This window comes from Cnephaeus nilssonii (genome assembly GCF_951640355.1).
Source record: "Cnephaeus nilssonii genome assembly, chromosome: 9".
NCBI classification, from domain to species: Eukaryota; Metazoa; Chordata; class Mammalia; order Chiroptera; family Vespertilionidae; genus Cnephaeus; species Cnephaeus nilssonii.
Genome location: NC_137080.1, coordinates 36,181,262 through 36,202,614, shown reverse-complemented (window position 1 = coordinate 36,202,614; position 21,353 = coordinate 36,181,262). Strand labels below are relative to the sequence as shown.

Genomic DNA, 21,353 nt, shown 5'->3' with positions numbered 1-21,353 from the left:
TGCCTTTTATTTCTTTTTCTTGCCTAATAGCTCTGGCTAGGACTTTCAATAGTATGTTGAATAAAAGTGACCAGCGTGAGCATCCTAGTCTTTTTCCTGATCTTATAGGAAGAGCTTTTTTTTTTTTTTTTCACCACTGAGTATGATGTTAGCTATGGGCTTGTCATATGTTATGTTGAGGTACTTTCCCTCTATATCCACTTTATTTTTAAAAAAATCATGAATGGATAATGTATTTTGTCAAAAATTTTTGCATCCTTGCCCTAGCCGGTTTGGCTCAGTGAATAGAGCGTCGGCCTGCGGACTAACGGGTCCCAGGTTTGATTCCGGCCAAGGGCACATGCCCGGGTTGCGGGCTCGATTCCCCCCCAGTAGGGGGACGTGCAGGAGGCAGCCAATCAATGATTCTCTCTCATCATTGATGTTTCTACCTATCTCTCTCCCTTCCTTTCTGAAATCAATAAAAAAAAAATATATATATACATATATATATATATATATATACATATGTGTGTGTGTGTGCATATATATATATATATATATATATATATTTTTAAACTTTTTGCATCCCATTGAAATGATCATATGATTTTTATTCATTTTGTTAATGTGGTGTATCATTGACTTGTGGATGTTGAACCATCCTTGATTATTGGGATAAATCCCACTTGATTATCATCTATAATCTTTTTAATGTATTTCTCAATTTGACTTGCTAAGATTTTGTTAAGGATATTTTGCATATACATTCGTCAGGGTATTGGCCTATAATTTTCTTTTCTTTTGTCATGAAGAAGGAAACTATTCAGTGCAAAACAGCTCAATTGTAATACAGCACAGCTCTGAAAACAGCATGCCTGTGAGGTGGCCCTGGGGCCAGGCCCCTCTTGGCTAGACAGCTGTTCTGCTCCTTCCTTGCTAGTCGGCTTTGCACTGTGCTAGTCTGCTCCGCTGTGCTTTGATATTTGTATTCGCTCTCATTCCCAATCATAAAGCTTCCACTGGGTAATCAGAACAGGTGGTATTATCCTTTTTTCAAAGAATAGGACTATTATTGAACTGAATACCTATGACAGAATAGTTGCTTTTCTAAAGAGTTGTATTCCCATTAGTGATCATGAGGAAGTCCAGGTGACGGTGTCTCCCTATTCCTAGCCCATTATTTCCTGGAAACCTCCGTTTTTCCCGCCAATAAAAGACTCCTGTGGTGGCATCAACAGCAAGTCAGGTAAGACTCACAGACAATAAAATGGTATTTTGATTAAAAAATGCCTTCAGCTGTCTTCCTGGCCATATTACCTTTTCCCCAAATATACACAGAAACCTGATTTTATAAATCTGAGTTCCTCTACAAAACATTATGCTTTGTAAGCCACTTTTGGGACTTGGCCAAAGCTTTGGGTGAGGGTGTGGAAATAACAGTGTGTCTTATGACCCTCTCCTCAGATCCCAACGGCTAGAAACAATCCATGACTGTTTTCCTATATAAAGCTATTCATTAAGCAGAACTCTGGGGGCATTAATGGTATCAGACTTCACTTTTTAAAAAAATATATTTTATTGACTTTTTACAGAGAGGAAGGGAGAGGGATAGAGAGTTAGAAACATCGATGAGAGAGAAACATCGATCAGCTGCCTCCTGCACACCCCCTACTGGGGATGTGCCCGTGACCACAGTACATGCCCTTGACCGGAATCGAACCTGGGACCTTTCAGTCCGCAGGCCGACGCTCTATCCACTGAGCCAAACCGGTTAGGGCCAGACTTCACTTTTATAAAACAAACAAAAAAAAGGTAACAAGTACCATCACATCAGGAGAGAATTACAGGATAACAGGAAGTACAGTGCGCTTAGCAGACTGTCCTGCAGTGTTGGTCTCGCTGAGAGAGATGGGGACATATCCAGCCTAAAAATAGCGAGGGGTTTATGGCTGCCTTCCGCCTCGCTGACCTGTTCATGGCAGGGCCCTAATAATGTCATTGACAGCCAGGTTTATTTTTTACTTTGTAAAATCAAATATGCAAATATTGTAAGAAATACCATTTTGAAATTGAGAAATCAACTTAAGAAAACTTATTTGAAAGTCTGGTCCATGCTCATGTCTCTGGATCTATTTTGTTCATCAGATTCTGTATGAGAGTGGATCATAATAAAATGGAATATTGCATTATTGGCATTTGCATTTCCCACTGTTCATTGGGAACTCTGGGACGGGGAGGAGGTGGGGTTGTAAGTAGTTTTTGTTAATACTTCACATCTAGGGAAAGGCACTGGTGAGAGGTGGGCAGAATGAAAGAAATGTTTTAACAAATGTAAGAGAAATTATTTCTTCAGCATTATTCAGAAAATGGGAATTGTTTGTGTGTATGTTGTATATATGTGTGTTCTGGGTAAAAAGAGAAAACTTTATTGATAGTTGATCTAAAAGGGAGGAAACTAATTATTAAAGTATACTGAAAGCTTCTTACAACATATTTTTTGGTAAATTAGATCCAAGTTCCTGAAACAGCAAATGACTCACTGGAAGGCAGTCGGCTGCAGCACAGGCAGTGGGATGTGCTCGGCTGAAACAGAGCTAGCCTAGGCACGTGTGCCGAGTGGCCCTTTTTAGTTTAGTTGTGCCCACTTATAAGACGTTAGGAATGGTTATTCTGCTGCGAATATTGTGTCCAGTTACTATGATGAGAAAGACGATATAAGTGGAAGTCCTGTCAGCACAGAACTTAGAAAAGGGAAAATCACAGGAGACTTCATCCGTGGCCACCCATACAGGAGTAAGAAAATCCTATTTCCGAGGACTAGCCCCAGCCTCCCAAACAAAAGTAGACCTCAGAAGTGGGATTGCCAATATCTCTGTGAGACTTAGGGGAAGTATGTGCAGAGACATGATTTTGTATTTGATTCCGTATTTACCATATAATTTTCAGAAACTGAATTTGGCAATGGAAGACCTATTTTTGGTGAACTTTCTATGATAAAGAAATTTTTTTCTATTGAAAAAAATTGGCATATAAAGTTTTGAAAAGTAATGTCATTTTTGCTTCCCCCCTGGAAAGTCCTGGCTTCAAGATTAATTATATATAAATTAAAATGAACTCAGAAGATCTATTAACAAGTAGATTCTTAGAATTCTAAAAAAATGAGGGCTAAATTTTTCCTAGACAACTTTTGCTGCCATTTTTTTTTTTAAATCCTAAAGTTTTGGTAAGAGATTTGTAACACCAATTAGGATATAACCAGTTAAATTTATATAATTAAAATTCAGAAAAGAGTAGGGTAAGAAGTAAACAAAACAAATTTATAAAACAGATGAAGATAATACCATTTATAGTAAGATAAAAACCACACTGCCACATTCCATATTTTATTCAATTTTAATAGGGTTTCCATTATTAACTTTTAAAACAAAATGATTTCCAGTTTAAAAAACAATGCACTGATCACATAATTCCTTCTTCATTTTATACAGTTATACAAATATTCTAAATACACATTTTGTGTTCAAGATGATGGCAAATAAGATTAACTGTACAGTACATAAGAAAAGAAAATATTTTAAGCATATTTAGAAGCAATAGAAATGTCTATACAAAACAAGCAAAAATGGAATAAAATTTTTAATTTTTAAAGTATTGCAACAGGCCCACAGGTTTGTAACAAAAATGTCTTTGCACAGTTCCTCACAATGCCCCATTAATAGCTATAGCAAGACAGCGGTTTTAGAAAATAATGTTTCAAAATGCTACACATGGTACTACTGTTTGCACAGTTTGATCAGAATAACAACTCTACTCTGAGTCAAGCAAAACCTAGAGGAAATATACCAAACAACTTGAAAATCATTTGTATAAAATTCATTGCACATTTTACTCAGTTGTTTGAAAAGTAAAAAAGTGTATTTACAAAATATTTCGCAGTCAAAATTATAAAGTTAATGGATATCTCTAAGTAACACGTCTTGATACAGACAGTTCAAGGAAAACACACGAATGGTTTTTTAAAAGAGGTTTTCAGTGCTCCTTCCACAGGGAAGTAAATATGATCTACTCAAATGGATTTACAAGATGTTACACATACTGGAGCAAATGCCACACCTGCATTATAAAACAGTGTTGAAGGGTGAAAGGATGAGGAGTTTGTACATTGTAAGAAGTGAGCTATTCAGAGATCAACAAATACAATTTTTAATTCAGTTAGCATAAAAGTCTTCATAGTCTTCAGATAATAGACAATGAACATACTTGACTTGATGAAAGTTGAAAAAGCACCATGCACAACAGTTTAGTGGTAAACACTGAAAAAAATAGCACCTGGAATTCTGTGGTATTGAGAATTTAAAACTGGTCTAGTAATTGCCGAAGATATGGTGCCTTGGATAATTCTCTATTTACTCGGGAGAGTTTGAAAAGTACAGGGCAGTTCAGAGAAACACACGGGATATGTCGATCAAAGCAACCTGTGCAGTTCTTGCAAATCTGAAAGAGAAGAGGAATACATAAAACAATAGGGAAATGCCTCTAAATATGTGTAAACAGCAAACTTCTATAATCCCTCCTTTCTGACCCACCACAGATTACTGGCAGACATCTGGCACACAATACATTACAGAGCATTTCATTAGTTTTTATCTCTTTGAGACATTTCTAAAGGATATTATTTCTTTTTTATATATATATTGATTTTAGAGAGGAAGGGAGAGGGAGAGATAGAAACATCAATGATGAGCGAGAATCATTGATTGGCTGCCTCCTGCACGCCACCTACTGGGGATCAAGCCCACAACCCAGGCATGTGCCCTTAGCCGGAATCAAACCTGGGACCCTTCAAGTCCATAGGTCGATGCTCTATCCATTGAGCCAAACCAGCTAGGGCTAAAGGATATTATTTCACAAAACATAGAGCACAAAATCCCCCAAGTATTCATTTCATTCCTGAGATCAGCTTTCATTTACAGTAGAATGCTATTATATTAAGATCCGCATACTAAGCTACCTAATAACCATTCAAAGACTGTCTCTTAAGTGAGCTAGAAGCACTTTTTCAAGTTGCTCAGGTTTATCTTTTTAAATGCCAATCATAAAAAAGTGATCCAGCCCTAGCCGGTTTGGTCCACTGGATAGAGTGTCGGCCTAGGGACTGAAGGGTCCCAGGTTTGATTCCGGTCAAGGGCATGTACCTTGGTTACAGGCACATCCCCAGTAGGGGGTGTGCAGGAGGCAGCTGATCGATGCTTCTCTCTCATCGATGTTTCTAACTCTCTATCCCTCTCCCTTCCTCTCTGTAAAAAATCAATAAAATATATTTTAAAAAAAAGTGATCCATTTTCTTATTTCAGAAGAGAAAAATAAAAAGATGAGAATTTAAAAGTAATAGTCTAGACCAGTGGTTCTCAACTCTGTCTGTACATGAGCTTAAAAATGTACTAATGCCTGAGCCCCACCCTGGGCCAATGAATAGAACAGAGATTGAAATGGATAGAGAGCCTAAGAATCTTTCCTTCCAAGGGCTCCCAGGTGATTCTGATGTATAAGATCTGAACTGAGGGAAAATAATAAACAATGAGGCAATTTAAAAAAATGAGAAGCGTTATTTCTTACATAATGATCAGGTTTTAAACAATATGTAGTCTCAAGTCACATAGTAAAAAAAAAAAAAAGATTCTAAAACATGAGAAACATCAAAAAATTGAAAAGGATGAATAGTGAGGATCCCAAGGGTCAAGAAAATACAGGTCGATTTTTTACCTGACTAGTGTATGCAGGCCATTAAAGAAGAAATACTGAATATTTCTAAATATTTACTACTCTAAACTGTCTCTTAAGAGAGAAATCAAATCTGCTCTAGTTAATTCTGATCCCAGCAGAGCTCTGATTTTAGAGATGTCTCAGGCAGTGCATTTGTTCTTTGCCTCAGTATCTTCCGGTCAACTGAAGACACGTTTTTCTGAGCACACTGGTTATTGCATCTAATATGATGCTGCCTCAAGCAAACCACTGAGAAACGTGTGCTTCAGCCGAAGACCAAGTATGCTGTTCTCCTACGAAGCCTTTCACTAACCTTCTGACAAGGGACTCCAACCTGTTCCCAAGGACAGGATTTGTGTGTGACAGTCTGTGTGCTGCGGCTGCGCTCAGGGGCCAGGACACGCTGATAAATATTTATGCTCTCTGTGCTGGCCGGACAGATAAGCCAGGATGGAATTACTTGCCTCACTAAATTTAACTCCATGTTTAGTTCCTAGATCCTTTACTGCAGACTTAAACCCTGAGCACTGCAGCTCAATTCAGCTAACGTTTAAAACTTTAAAAACTGTAACTCGGACACTTACTTTTTAGCTTACAAGGAAGCAGACATTTAAAAATACATCTGCTTTAGTCTTGATTCCTTCTTTTTGCTATCCTTTGGCTTTCTTATTTTTAAAAAAGTTTTCAGTCAGGTGCTTAATTCATTTATTTTCATTCTTTCGTGTTTACTATTAAAAGTGTTCGTGGTGATGAATGTTTCTGAGATCTGCTATGGCTGTCTACAATCTTATACGTAATGTAATGTCTGTTTAATAAGCAGTGTTAAACCCTTTGCACTCGCTTGCTTTTTTCTCGATTCCTTTATTCTAATGCTAACCGTGTCGAGTCACACTCGGCATCCGAGTGCAAAAGGTTAAAATTTCCAAGTGGAAGGATCATTTTATTTTCTGAGTTTATAATTACTAGCTTTATAGCATTGTATTGATAAAATGTAATATGTCTACTTTAGAAATTTAGTAAGGTTTTCTTTACAGAAGATATGGTCAATTTTTTTAACATTCCATAAATATTTGAGATGGAGTATTCTCTAATATTGGGTTAGAGTTTGATATATAATCATAAGGTCTACCTTATCATGATGTTTAGATATTCTTTCATAAGTGTTCTTATTTCTGATCACTTGATTGGTCTTGGGTTGAGAGAGGCATATCAAAATCTCCTATTACTAATGTTTCTCACCATTTCTCATTACATCTCCTCCAATTTCTGCTTTATGAAAACTCCTACAGATTATCTAGTGTGCAGGGGACACACATTTTAATTATCTTAAAAAAACATCCTAAAGTTAAAAAAATATCTCTTAAAAGATGACGAACTATCCTTATTTATAAACGGCATCACTTCTTTTAAGATGCATTTTTGGAAGAAATAAGTCCTACTATTATTGAAAGAGGGTTCTGGTTATATTAACGGCACTAATGGTGCAGTGTATGCCGTGGAGGGAGGAGACCCCTCAGCCTCCTACCTCAAGGGACTTGCCTAATGAGGGTTGGTTGCTGCTGTCGGGGCAACAACCTATACAACAGAAGCTGCGAACTCCCAGTGACTTCAGCGGTTGCTCTGTACTAGTTTTGTGGTTCTAGTCAAAGTGGCTGAAAATGAGATGGTCCTCACACAGTGACCCATCGCTGCTTTAACTGCAGTCAGCAGGCCCAGTTCAGTGCACGTTTACACACCACTGGCCAGGCTGGCCCCCGTGCAGGAGAGCCCACTCAGCAGGGGGAGGAGGGCAGGCCTCCGCCCTCCCTGAGCTCACTGTCTGGTGAGGACACACACACACACACACATCACAGTAAAGCAGGAGCCCACTGCAGGGATGGAAGGCCTCCCCTGGTCTGGGGGTTTAAGCTGACTCCTCTTCTCAGGTGATGACCAGTGAGAGGAGAGGAAAGCATTCCAGGAGGAGGAATAGGGTGTTTGAAGGCCAGGACGTGAGAGAGAATAAGGTACATTCGTGGACCTGAAAGAAGATCATATTGTATGGGTGGGAGGTAGAGTGTGACAGGGAGAAGGGAAGAAATGGTGACAGAGAGGTAGCAGGTAGGGGCCAGAACAGAGAAAAATGTATGAAGCATGTTAAGGAGTTTGAATTTTATCAGAGAGGGGAGGCAGGGAGATGGACCAGGATGGTAACAGAGGAAAAGGAGAAAAGGGAAGGTAGTTAAGAACTATTTAGGACTTAGAGGGCAGAGGGAAAATTCAGCTTGTTTCAATAAGCTCGTCTTCTGTGGCTGCATCAAAGTAATCATACCTTTTAGATTCTGTTGCTCTTAATAAGATCTGTTTAGTGCATTCTGGATAACTGGCTATATTCTCTAAAACTTAAGAATGTTCTACCAGTATAAACTGTAGCAACTAGAATGATGCAGATGATATAGCCTATCCAGCGGTCACCAACCGGTCCGCGGACCACCGGTTGGTGACCGCTGGTTACCAATCCCTAATCACCTTCCCAGAATTTTTGAATTCTTAAAAGCCTAGTTTCCTCTGAGGTGGTTTCTCTCCCTGTTCACCTGCGTGACAGGTTTCCTACTAAGAGGCTGAGTCTGTCTTGGTTCAAAAGCTTCTTTACTTTGAGGACAGTGGCAGAGCCTGGACTCTATGGGTTGGTGGTTGGGTTGCATCAGGCCTGAGCAGACGGACATCCTTAGCGCTGCTGAGGAGGCGGGAGAGGCTCCTACCACTAGGCTTGTGGCTGAGCGGAGCTCCCCTTGTGGGATCACACTGACCACCAGAAGGCAGCTCCTGCATTGAGCGTCTGTCCCCTGGTGGTCAGTGCGTGTCATAGCAACTGGTCGTTCCCAGTTGTTCCACTGTAAGGGTCAATTTGCATATTGATCTTTTATTATCCTATATAATAAAGAGGTAGTATGCAAATTGACTATCACTCCAACACACAAGATGGCTGCCCCCATGTGGACACAAGATGGCCAGCAGGGGAGGGCAGTTAGGGGTGACCCAGGCCTGCAGGGGGAGGACAGTTAGGGGAACCAGGCCTGCAGGAAAGGGCAGTTGGGGGCAACCAGGCTGGCAGGGGAGGGCAGTTAGGGGCAATCGGGCCAGCAGGGGAGCAGTTAGGCGTCAACCAGGCTGGCAGGGGAGTGGTTAGGGGGTGATCAGGCTGGCAGGCAGAAGTGGTTAGGGGCAATCAGGCAGGTGAGCGGTCGGGAGCCAGCAGTCCTGGATTGTGAGTCGGACATCCCTCGAAGGGTCCCAGATTGGAGAGGGTGCAGGCTGGACTGAGGGACCCTCCAACCCCCCATGCATGAAATTTGTGCACTGGGCCTCTAGCATAGGATAATCTTTACTCCACCTTTCATACCAGTTTGATATCTCAGAACCTGAGAACTGACTACATATCCCCAAACATCAGACTGCTTGGGATTCTGGGTCTATCGAATGAGGCTGTACCTTTACGAGTTGCTCCTGTTTGCGTTCCAACTCCCGAATTTCTTGGTTGAGGATGACTGCAACATGCTGAGGTTGGCTCCGACATTTACTACAGACGCCGTGCTGAGTCAGGTCGTCACACACAGGACAGTGCAAGGTAGTGAAATACTGTGAAATGGTGCCTTTCCGCCCTTCAGGGTCACTTCGAGAGGAGCTGATGGCTTTCTGGATCTATAAAATCATCAATTCAGAAATAACTCTCAGCCAGCTGCATAGCAGAGCTGCTGTTCTCATGCTAACTGCTAGTCTACTGAGGCATTATTTCATTTATGCAACAAATGTTAAGTAGCCACTGTGTGTCAGGCACTGTTCTAGACAGTGAGGCTATAGAAATGAACAAAGTCCTTCCTTTCACAGAGATCACATCTTAATTATCATTAGATATAGTGTTTTTCCTTTTGGAAAAATAATCATCTCCTGCCACTCTATTTTTGGTTGAGAAACATGAGATCATACAGGGCAATGGAAGAAATCCAGGTTGAGAGTGGATGCTGTTTAAGACTGCACGATTTGGGCCATGGAAACAAGGCAAGTAGAGGTTAAAAATAACCTGTTGGGTAGTAGGGTGCAAAATTCAAGCAAAAGTAAACCTGGAGCATTTCAAATGCAACTGGATGCATGCCACCTAAGCATTCTTCATTTGAAGTTAATGCTGGTTTCAACAATCTGTCTTCTGGTACTCTTTTTACATTGAAATACATGATCATATTATTATTATACCATTGGTGTATTCTCCTGGTGTCTTATAAATCAGTGCATGAAAGTAATTAGGTCAGCTTCTTAGAAATGCCAGTGGTTTAACCTTCTTATGAGATGGCATAGTAATAGTTTTCTGGCGTGGAGCAGGATACAGCGTTATAGATGCTGACCAGCACAGACTCTGAAGCACAACGTGAGCCTTGGCTTACTAGCTTAGTCTTCACCTTGGGCCTTAAGTGCTTACTGAGAAAGTGAAAATAATGTGAGCATCAACTTATACCCATTTGCCTGAATACCATCAGCCTTTCATAATCTGAGATAACAGCAAATGACTGAGCAGATCTAATTCGAAAAAGGAGATAAAAAAGCTACTCTTTTCCTAGCGTAATGTATCCCAGATTATTAGAGTCAGACCACTCCATCAGGCTTCTGAGTAAACCGAGATTGCTAAGATCCACACTGCATGCTTTGCTTTAGTAAAATGCTATTTTAACATTAAGTAAAATATTTGCTTCTACAGGAAATCTTAAGTGACTTCTCTCTACAGTCACAGCACAGGTACATTAGTAGGACTTACCCTTGGTAATTCGTGATACCAGTTGAAGACATCAATACCAATAAGTGAGAAGACTCTTGCCAGGGGTGGGAGGATCTGCTTGGTGATGTAGTAAGTGGCATTCAGTCTCAGAGTCGGGTCCTGCAGCAGCTCCACTGGGCGCCTTACCAGCTGGATGAGTGGTACTCCGGGGGTCCCGTAAATGATCACGTATGGCACGCGCTCCCCAACTCGAGGCTCAGAGCGCCGGTCATAGGTAAGCATTTTCCTATTTAAACCCAAATAGAATATGCACTCAAAGACTGTCATGGGATGCACCTTCCCAGAAGTTAAATGAGAAGTAAACAATGTTGAAACCGTGAGAAAGCTACAAGGGATAACTCTGCATTAGAGTTGCGACTTTTTTGAGAACTGTATGTACTTAGTTGGCACCAAATGGGTATGTGTAAGAGTTTAAAACTTACTCTGTAAATCATTACCACCTGGAAAGCAATATGAGTTGGTAGATATCAACTAGCTAAAAATGTTTTCAATCCCCTAAGAACTGAAAACCATAAATCTAACAATGAAAGACAAGAAAGTAAGCAAATTTAGCTGGTTAGATGATCTTATTGCAGAATGATACGTCAGTGCTTTGGTAGATCACTATTAAGGACTGCCTAGTGACTCTGATTGAGAAACAATGATTCAAGCTCTGCCCAGATTACTATTCACTGACTTCAGTTACCCAAAGGGAATCCAGAAGAGATCCAAGTTCCTCCTTCCTCTTGAGAGCTCACAGAGTGCGGGAGCCCATTCACCTGCAGCGAGGCTGCCCGTGGGCAGGTGAAGAAACAGGCGTGTACCTGTGCCTATGGACTAGTCTTTCCATCTTCTTCAAACCGCTCAGAACCCCAGGACTACACTTGCTAAGAGCTGAGAGTTGTACTGCTGTGCACATCATTACCTTGTAAGCTCAAGGGCTGGCACACAAGCTCCAGGTTTGTAAGAGGAACTTCCTCTGTATTCCTTGGCAAAGATAAAATCTTGAATGCTGGCCTTTCCTTCCATAAGCTTCATACATTGTCGCTGAACATACTGTTTAATTAAACTTATATCTCTTGTTTCAAATAGCAGCTTTAGAGAACGCTCAAGTATCTTAAAAAAAAAAAAAGGAAAGGATATGCTCATAAAGATAAAATATCCCCTAGCATATCATCATTATTGTTGTACTTTCAATTATGTGACTACTGGATAATGTGATCTACCTAAACAACCTGCTATTTACAACGATTGGGTGAATTATTGGAAATTAGAAAATATTTTAGAGACTTTATATAGCTATTTCTAAAAATAGAATATCATGTCATTTGAGGAAAATCATATCGAATGACATGCAGATGAAACATTTGTTCTGTGTGGAGTGACATAAAACATTTCGGTTTTCTTAAACAGGTAAAAGCGCTCTAGGCATCACGATTTCATGCATTGTGTTTTATTTACCCTGTTGTAAAAAGGTCCTGATTCAGGTGGACAGGAAAAAATTTAAATATCACCAAGCAGTGAAATAAAAATTAGTCTTTTTCTGGTGTCAGTAAGTATATACTAACCGTGACAGAATTTTCTGTATTGGGGTTATTTCTACTAGAAAATGACTGACATACGTGGATTTTATAATGGATTGAATTTAAATTAGTTGCAGATAAAAGTTCTGCATCTTATTCTGAGAACTGGAACCCATACTTATTTACACAAGACGTTTGCTAGTTTAGCCTCGGTACAATTCTGCCCTCAGAGAAAGAATGCACTGGATGATATTTCTTCCAGAAACTAGTATTAAATAACACCTCAAATTTGTATAACACTACATATACAGTAACAGATTGACAGTCAATCTATTATGCTTTTAATGATCTCATAAAACTCATTGTGTCGAGTACGTTTCCATTTATGCCACTTATTTTTGGTTATAGGAAGAGTCTGGGACTGAGTAAAGAAACATTAAATATAATATACTATGGTTAATATTACCATAGCTGAGAAATTTCAGTAATTTAAGTATCATTCTTCAGAAATCTTCCTAACATATCTGATAACCCAAGTAAACAAAATTTCAATTAATCTAGGATGCATTATATTGCTTATGAAATCTGTTGCTAGCTTCTCTGTATCCAAAAGCTTCCTAGCTTTTGCGTGTTGTCATATGATAATATATATTTATCATCTCCAGGTGATAGGCAGGAAAATCTTATCAAGTTCACGTGTTGTTTTTTAGCAATTGTGATAAAAGTAAGGTGTGGGAAGAAGTTAGAAACTAAGGACTAAAACCAGGTAAGTTGTTTCATTAGAAACGAATTCTCAAACATCATTTAGTTCCTCTTGTAGTTACAGATAGGCATATAGGCTAGTTCTTCTACCTAGATGTGTGATAAGGATTTTCACCAGATTCTTTAGCCGCTTATTTCTCAAAGATGAAAACAAGATAGATAAAACTTACCTTAGAAACAGCAGGGCAGGAATCTCTTCTGACTGTTTCTATTCCTTTTGCATCAAATACTGGGTCCTTTTGATCCAGTGTTTCATACATATAACCCACATACCTCTTTTTTGTTTGTAAAACACAGGGTAAATATACCTGTGATGAAATGAAACAAAACGTCTCTCAATAACCATTTTTTTCTCCTCTACCATGAATATCTATTTTTAAGTCTTTTTTTCTCTTTAAACAAATGTCAATTATAGAAAAAGTCTAAATATGTCTCAGGGCCCAACTAAATTACAATATAACACTTGGAGGTGAAAACACACACAATGAGTTGTCTTTACCTCTTCATCATGTACTCCTTGGCCTGTACTATCAATTTTGCGCCTACCTCAACTGACACTGCTGTCTCAAAAGTCAAGTATAAGGACATAAAGAGTAAAAATTAATGGAATGATTAAGAAAAATTTTATAAAAAATGGAAGGATACCACTAAAAATCTTATTGATATAAAAACCACAATAAGGAAATATAATTTATGCCCATAAATTTGTCAACTTAGGATAAATGGACAAATTCCTTGATAACCACAGTTATCAAAACTGACATAAAAAAGTTGAATAATTCAATATATATGAAAGATGTTTAAACTGTAATTAACCTCCCTCCCAATAAAATTCCAGGGTCAGATGGCTTCACTGGTAAATTCTATCAACCATTTAAGAAAGAAATAGTTGCATCAATCTTACATATTTTCCTTTTAGAAAATAGAAGAGGTAACACTTCCAAGTCATGAGTCCAACCTTCTTTTTGGTCCCCAAAACAAAGACAATACAAGGGAAAAAACAACACTACAAACTAATATTCATCATGAACAAAAAGCTTCACAACTCTTAACAAATGTATGTTTTCTTTGAGAAGTTTTGCAGTTTTTGCTTTCATGTTTAGGTCTGTGACTCATTTCAGGTAAATTTTCATGTTTGCTGTTATTTGCTAAGCACACCATGCTCTTCATTTGGCCAGAGGGATTGGGTGTCCATAGCACCATACACATACTTCTAGGACAGTACTCATTACCACTATTTCTAATTTTCCCCCTCCCCCCACTTAGAATTTCACTTTTCATTTAGGGCAGATACCAAGAATGCTCACTTTTCATTTAGAGCATGTCCAAGTCTTTTTTGAATCTCTTCTAGCAGAATTCTTGCTTCAGAGTAGGAACATGATAAACATTGGGATGATTATACTTTGCTTATCACCATATATTTGTCTCTTCCTCTTTTGTCCTTTTTACACCAGCTCTCCTAAATCAACAATTCCTACCTCCTACTAACCCTTCTTTCGTAATATCTCTTGAAGTGTCCTTTCTTTATTCTTGCCAGTTCATTTCACTAACTAGTTCAGACTATGCAGGTTGCAAGAAGTATCTTGTCTTGATTCTCCTCTTCCCAGCCCCTCTTGTACACTTTTACGAGGTCAATCCTCCCCAAACATCTCTGCCTAAGTCATGTTCTTGTTTGATAAACTTAGCTGAATCAAGTTTAAACACTGTACCTTGGTACCCAAGACACTCTACAATCTGGTCTTAACTCTGTTTCCAGACGTCTCTCCTGCTTCTCCGTATTCCCACATTGGGCTTTTCCAACTCCACATCCTTCTACGTGCTATTTTTCTTCTGAGAACAACTGCTGCCCATGGCTGCCTACTGAAAACCTAACCATTTTCCGAGACCCAGTACAATATCAGCTCCTACACAGTATGTCCCCATCCAGCCAGGACAGCGTAACTTCTTTCTGTGTTCTGACAGTGCTTAGGGAGTCTGCTTTTATGAGATTTTCCGACGTTTACAGTAAAAAACGATCATTTATATACAGTTCTAATTTTTCCTTTTAGATTATTGGCTCTTAGAAGGCAGGACTGTCTTAGCCTGATTTGCATTCCACACCTCTCCTAGATCAGTATCTTTTATATAAAAAGAACTAAATACATACTTGACATCTAAAGTAAAGTGCAAAGTCGAAGGTCCTTGTGGCAGACTATATATTTCAAAGAACTAATATCTCCTATTCCACGTGGTCTTTCTACAATGCGACTCTGACATTCTTCCCACTAAATCTAGACAGGCTATGAGGTGTGTGACTTTGAGACTAGGTCACAAAAAGCAAAACAGCTTTTGTTCATTCCTAGAACTCGGCCATCATGCTGTGAGGAAGAGCAAATAGCCTCACAGAAAGACCATGTGCAGGTGTTCCAGCTGACAGCCCCAGCTGAGGTCCCAGCCAGCAGCCAGCATGAGAGTGATCATGCTTCAGGTGATTTCAGTCCTTAGCTGGGTCACCTCCAGCCTTAAAGTTTTCTCAGCTGAGGACTTAGACATGGTGGAGCAGAGATATGTCATCCCTGCTGCAACCTTTCTGAATTCCTGAGCATAATAAAATGGTGATTGTTTTACACCACTACATTTGGGGTGGTGTTATACATCAACTAGAGGCCCGGTGCATGAAATTTGTGCCTGACCTGCACCCTCTCCAATCTGGGAACCCTTGGGGGATGTCCAACTGCCCTGTGGGATTGGGCCTAAACTGGCAGTTGGTCATACCTCTCGCAATCTGGGACTTCTGGCTTCTAACTGCTCACCTGCCTGCCTGCCCTAACCACTCTGCCTCCCGGTCCGATCCCCCTAACTGCCCTCCCCTGCCAGCCTGGTCGATCCTATTAACTTTTTTTTTTTTAAATCTTATCCCCTTCACACACAATTGTATTTGACTTCTTTATTGGCTTCTCCCTCTCACACAATTTTTCTCTCTCTTTATGTAACACTTTTTCCTATTGACTCATCATTTATAAACTTTTCTTTCCTCCTTATTTCCTACTTCTGTTCCATCATCCTTCTTCCCATCTTTCTCCTACCTTCCCTCCTTCCCTCCCCACATTCCTTCTTTCCTTTATCTTTACCCCTGCCCTCCCTCGGACCTGCTTTGTTCCCTCCCCCATTTCTTCCTACTTCCCATTCTCCTTTTAAGCTCTACCGGCTCCCCTTTGAAACTTTTCTTCCCTCCCTCTTTCTCATCCTACCTTTCCCATACATTATTCTCTACTTACTTCCACTGTTTTAATATCTATCTATCTACCTGCCTAATTATTCACTATCATTTATCTTTTTTCTTTTCTGACGCCTACTTTTAAAATCTGTCCCCAGTACACAACTATACTTGATTTTCATTATAGCTCCTACAGTTCACTCATACATCCTCTTTCCTTCTTTAACTCTGCTGTCTACTGACTCCTTTATAAAGTTCTTTCTTTCTTCCTTCCCTTCTTTGCCATCCTCCCCTCACCTCCTTCACTTTTACTCTTTTTACAGGCTAATTAAAAATTCTATGCTTTTTGTCCTTAGTACCGACTTCTTTCCTCTCTGGGACCTGTAGCCACCTCTGTTTGGGCACTCAGGCCCCTCTCACAACAGCTTTGAGGGGCCAAGCGAAGGCGTAGCTGTGTCTTGCCCACCATGGCCCGTGCCTCCCCGCTCCGAGTCCGGGTAGGGTCCCGCCGGGCCGGGGCCGGAGTCCATTGTGGAGACCGCTGTGAGGCTTTTCTCCCATTGCCTTTCTCCCATTGCATGCCGAAGGGGGGTGGGGGGGAACGCGGAGGCCTTTCCCGTCCTTCGGTGTGCCCACTCCCACGCCTCGAGTGGCTCTCCGTCTGCTCCCGTCCGGAATTCACAGGTGACGGGCGTGCTTGCGCAGGCACAGTTGGGACCCGGCTTGTCCTCCGGGGGCGTTCTGCCCAGGATGCGAGCCGCTGTCCGGGTCGGACCGGGCAGATGAATGGACGGACGGCTGGAGAAAGCCGCGGTGGCTTCCCTGTGGGGTGAGGGTCGCCTGTGGTCGCCATGGTGGCGGGGCTGGGTCTGCGGGAGGCGGCTTCAAGGTTGTGCGCTTGGGAGCATCGACCGATGTCGCGGGGCCGCCCTGTGTGTCTGTGGCAGTGGGATCCCCGCGTTGTTTACCCAGTGGCCCGTCCAGGTCCGGCGCCTTACCTCGACGTCTACTCTGTTGTTGCGCCCGGACCCTTCCTTCATGTTGGGTCCACACCCTCTCGATTTGTGTGCGCGACCCCTCCCGGGGGTCACCATGGACGCTCACACCCCCACCCCGGTTGGTGTCTGCCGACTGCGCCCCGAGAACTGGCCTTCTGCCGTGCGGGTGCTGCCCCTTGGCCCTCCCACCTCGGGGGGGATGGTTGGTGGCAGAGTGCTCTCGGACAGGGCGCGGTGTCGCGGGGGTGTTTGTCGGGCGCGTGCACCCAGGAGGAAAAGAGGACTCTGGCGCTGGGCGGAGGATGCAGCCTCACTTCCCCGGCCCAGCGCCAGGGGCAGGGAAGCGAGCCTCACACAGGTCCCCCTGCTGCGCACGCAGCCTGTTGAACAGTCGTTTCTGTGACGCCCTAACAGACAATTTGCGCATTACCTCTTTATTATATAGATACTTAACTGAAATAGTCTTCATTTATTTATGTAAAGACATTTCTTAAAAGATTTGAGAAAATTATATAAAACTAAGGGAAAATATTTTAAATATAACACTGTAATAGCCTGTGTACTGTTATTGATTCCAAAAATATATTGAACAAGTCAGAAATGTCTAGAAGCTATGTGAATTTTATATGTGATCATTAGTATTACATTTCTCTTACCTTTTCAAACTTCAATTTCACTGGTTTGGGATTGGTAGCAGTTACAGCTTCAGCAATTTCCTGACCAATCTTAAAAGACTGCTCCTTAGTAGCTCCTTTCAGTAGCACAAACATACTAGAAGATTAAAAATAGAGTAGGGTAACGAGGAAGTCACTGTAAGAAAAGTTTCACCAAGAGTAACTTTCCTGGCTAACATGTCTAATACTAAAGAAAACATTCCCCCCTCTTATCCTTCCTTATTAAATTGCTTCTGATCTAAGCTTTCTTGTTTTATCATAACTTTCCTTGTGTACACATGGTATATCTTATTATAGCTCTTTAAGACATCTGATATTGCTAGTTTAGTTACACACAGAACAGCTCAGTTATCACAGCTGCCAAGAAGATCCTGGGTCGTTCCTAGACATTTATAGATTTGGATGACACACAATTAGGTCAATCATAAAATAAGAGAAAATGTGAATATAAAGACATGGAAATTTTACTTGTGATGTGGGAGGAAATTTCCTTCTAGAACCACCCAACTTTAAAAAGACACACATATTATTTTATAATACACTAGAGGCCCAGTGCATAATTTAATCATGCACCTGGTGCACCAGCGGGCTGGCTGTCCGAGGGTGCCCCAGGCCTTCCGAAAGCCTCCGGCGCTGCGGAGGCTTTCGAAAGGCCTTGCGCCGGAGGGAGCAGACAGCCGGCCGGGTCCCCCGCTTTGGCCTTTGATCGCGGGGGACCCGGCCGGCTGTCCGCCGGTGCCCCAGGCCTTCCGAAAGCCTCCGGCAGCCATGGCACAGACGCTGAGCTCGCGGCGCCAGTGGCACCGTGAGCTCAGCGTCCTGCTGGCCCAATCAGCTACCCCGGCCACCCTGAGTCCCGCCCCCTGCGCCTCCTGCTGGCCCAATCGTGGGCGTAGTGGAGTGATGGTAATTTACATATTACCATTTTATTATGTAGGATGTTTACTGAAGAACAGTTAGAAAACACAAAGAGGCACAAAGAAGAAAATAGCCACCTATATACTCTTATCATTCAGATAAAAGATACCCCAAATCTTTTGTGTATATCTGTAAATCTTTTCTCATTTGAATCACAGATCATACCATTGGGTAACTTTCTCCTTTCATTTAATAGTATACTGTGAATATTTTCAGTGTCACTAGTTCTTTTACATTATTTTAACAGTTGTACTGTATTTCAATGTATGGATATAGTATAATTTAACCAAACTATCACTGAAAATTTAGGTCATTAAAATTTTTTTGCTAATATTTAATATATAATAATTTGGTACACCTCTGTGACCTCATAATAAATTCCTATACGTAAATTAAAAAAAAATCTTGGTAAATGGTGGACACTAAAAATATTTTTTGAAAGATACTGTCAAACTAAATTCCAGAAAGATATTTCGGAGGTATAGTCCCACCAGCAATGCATGCAGGTCAAGAGGAAAGAATTTCTAATATGAATAAAAAAATCCCAATACAAATAATACTCAAAAGTAACTTATAAACAAAAGTACTGGTCATTTTTTCCTAATATAATTTAGTTAGCTTTAAAATAGCATTTTACATTTCAGTATATACCTCAAGCTGAGATCAACAGAAGCAATGGCTAATACTTATTATTTTAGCAGAAAGACATTAAATAGTTGACACGAACATTATCTTGAGACATGACTTTAAGACTTTTGTTTGTAGTCTTGGAGCCACCTAAACTAATCTCCTATTTCTTCAAGTGTTTTTTATATTGGACTTTAATCTCCTTTGGATGGTTTCTTTAGAAAAGCTCTTTCTCTGCCAATACTGGAGACAGTACTTAGAGCCTGATAGGAAAAGCTTAAGAAAAGAAGTATTTATCCAATATTAAGGTTTTTAAAATAAATGATATCAACCTGAATTATTTTAACATTCACTAAAGCAGAACAAACAGGCCTTAGTTAGCTATAATATTGTCTCTTTAGGTCCATCTGATACTCATTATACCAATATAGCCTTATTTTAAAAAATAGGTTATAGATTTCCTTTTGAAGAATCATTCTTAACAACAGACTTTGGAGCCTAGTAAAAAGTTAACCACTCACAACTTTGGCAACTGTTCCTCAAGAACAGTTTTATTATTTATTTAAAGATATATATTTAAATTCAGAGAGCTGCAGCTATATGAGGAATTATTCACATTAAAAGCTGTTTCTTTAAACAGTAGATTCCTGTGTACACAGTTTTTTATAGATCACTATCTACTTGGCTACTTGGAAGGATGCCATGGGAATCTTCACAGTGTTTGGCTCAGGTCACTTACATTTTCTTGCTCAGGATCATATTTGGTAAATCAGGACTTGTCCTAACTCTGATCATAAGAACCAGAAAGGACTTAGATAAAACTCTATTTAGGAATGATTACCCTTAAGCCATTATAAACACTGAAATGAATATCTAAAGAGATTCAAAAAGACAGCTTCAAAACAGAAAGTTCATTACCTGTCAGTATCACCATATACGACTCTCGCTCCCCATTTCTTGGTATCATTCACCAGTTTAATAGCTCGTTCCAAGGTCTCTCTGGCTTTGTGAACAATACTATCACCAACCTGTTGGTACAAACACATTGAAATAATATTTTAACATAGCTTAGTAAAGTCAATAGACTTTTAAAATATAATACTTAATTTTAAATACTGAACATTTCTAAAATTAAATAAAGAGAAAAGAACATAAAAAGAAACCAAATAGTCACCAGGGTCACCATTCTTTCTACAAGTATTCAAGAAGAAAGTAAGATGAAGAATTTAAAAGAAGGAGCCATTCAATATACAGACTTGCCTGTGAATGTACCCGTAAGTACAATGGATTGCATTTTACACAGGTACACAGCTACATTTAATTCCTGGAATAACAGAATCTTATTTATTCAAGGACTTTCTAATATGCCTTTATAACCAACCAAGCAGGAAATTACTCTGTGTATATGCATGAGTGTGAGTATGTGTATCTTTCAAAATTTTGTTGGAGGTTATGATAATTTTTCAGTATTATTAAAGTTAATGCTGAACTGAAATCTCAGTGATTGGTTATACACAATTGTTAGATAATTGTAAAACAAGGAAAATGTGTAACTATATGATGGAAATTACATGACAAGTATTCAATTTAAATCAAGTAGGCAGGTATCTGTCTAACAAGGGTTTTTTTCACTGGTGAGTGGTGAGTCTTAATGATCATGGCAAAAGTTGACATAGTATTTAGCATTGCTGCTTCATTTATTTAACTCATTAAAGCTAAGAGTTGGGGAAAACTGCCCATCAGCACAAATGGAGCATTGTTTTTTAGAATTTTAAAGTAAGAATTACATACTTTTTCCTCTCATGTTAAGAAGCAACAATAGTAATAATAATCCCTTCCCCTTTAACTGTAAAATTTAAATTATCTGAACTAAATGTAGGATTAAAAAGTATTTAAAAGGCTGTTTAAAGTTGCTTTATAAAGGAGATATGAAGTGTATGAACAAAGGAATAAATAGAAATACTGTAGCAGAAATTTAAAAGTCTCTGTTGAGACCTTTTCATGCATTAAAAGTAGGTCAACTATAACCTAATACATTTAAAAAATCATGTTATCTAATTGAAATTCAAGTTTTAATCTTTAATCTGTCATCTGTTGCCATTTTAAAAAAGATACACTTCAAAA

General features: G+C 39.9%; 1 protein-coding gene across 3 annotated transcripts in view; it reads right to left on the bottom strand.

Annotated features, from left to right (window-relative positions):
• Nucleotides 1–2,194: 2,194 nt before the first annotated feature.
• The window catches only part of REV3L (REV3 like, DNA directed polymerase zeta catalytic subunit), a 148,983-nt gene continuing 129,824 nt past the window's right edge, over nucleotides 2,195–21,353 (bottom strand). For 2 of the 3 annotated variants that reach the window (XM_079779717.1, XM_079779719.1), the window contains 7 exons: nucleotides 20,148–20,257; nucleotides 17,667–17,781; nucleotides 12,987–13,124; nucleotides 11,457–11,647; nucleotides 10,532–10,778; nucleotides 9,217–9,426; nucleotides 2,195–4,476 (listed from right to left, as the gene is read on the bottom strand). In XM_079779717.1, coding sequence (XP_079635843.1) covers nucleotides 4,336–4,476; nucleotides 9,217–9,426; nucleotides 10,532–10,778; nucleotides 11,457–11,647; nucleotides 12,987–13,124; nucleotides 17,667–17,781; nucleotides 20,148–20,257 — 1,152 coding nt within the window. In that variant the 3' untranslated portion in view covers nucleotides 2,195–4,335. The remainder of the gene's footprint in view (nucleotides 4,477–9,216; nucleotides 9,427–10,531; nucleotides 10,779–11,456; nucleotides 11,648–12,986; nucleotides 13,125–17,666; nucleotides 17,782–20,147; nucleotides 20,258–21,353) is intronic. The other variant, XM_079779718.1, reaches the window with a different exon arrangement.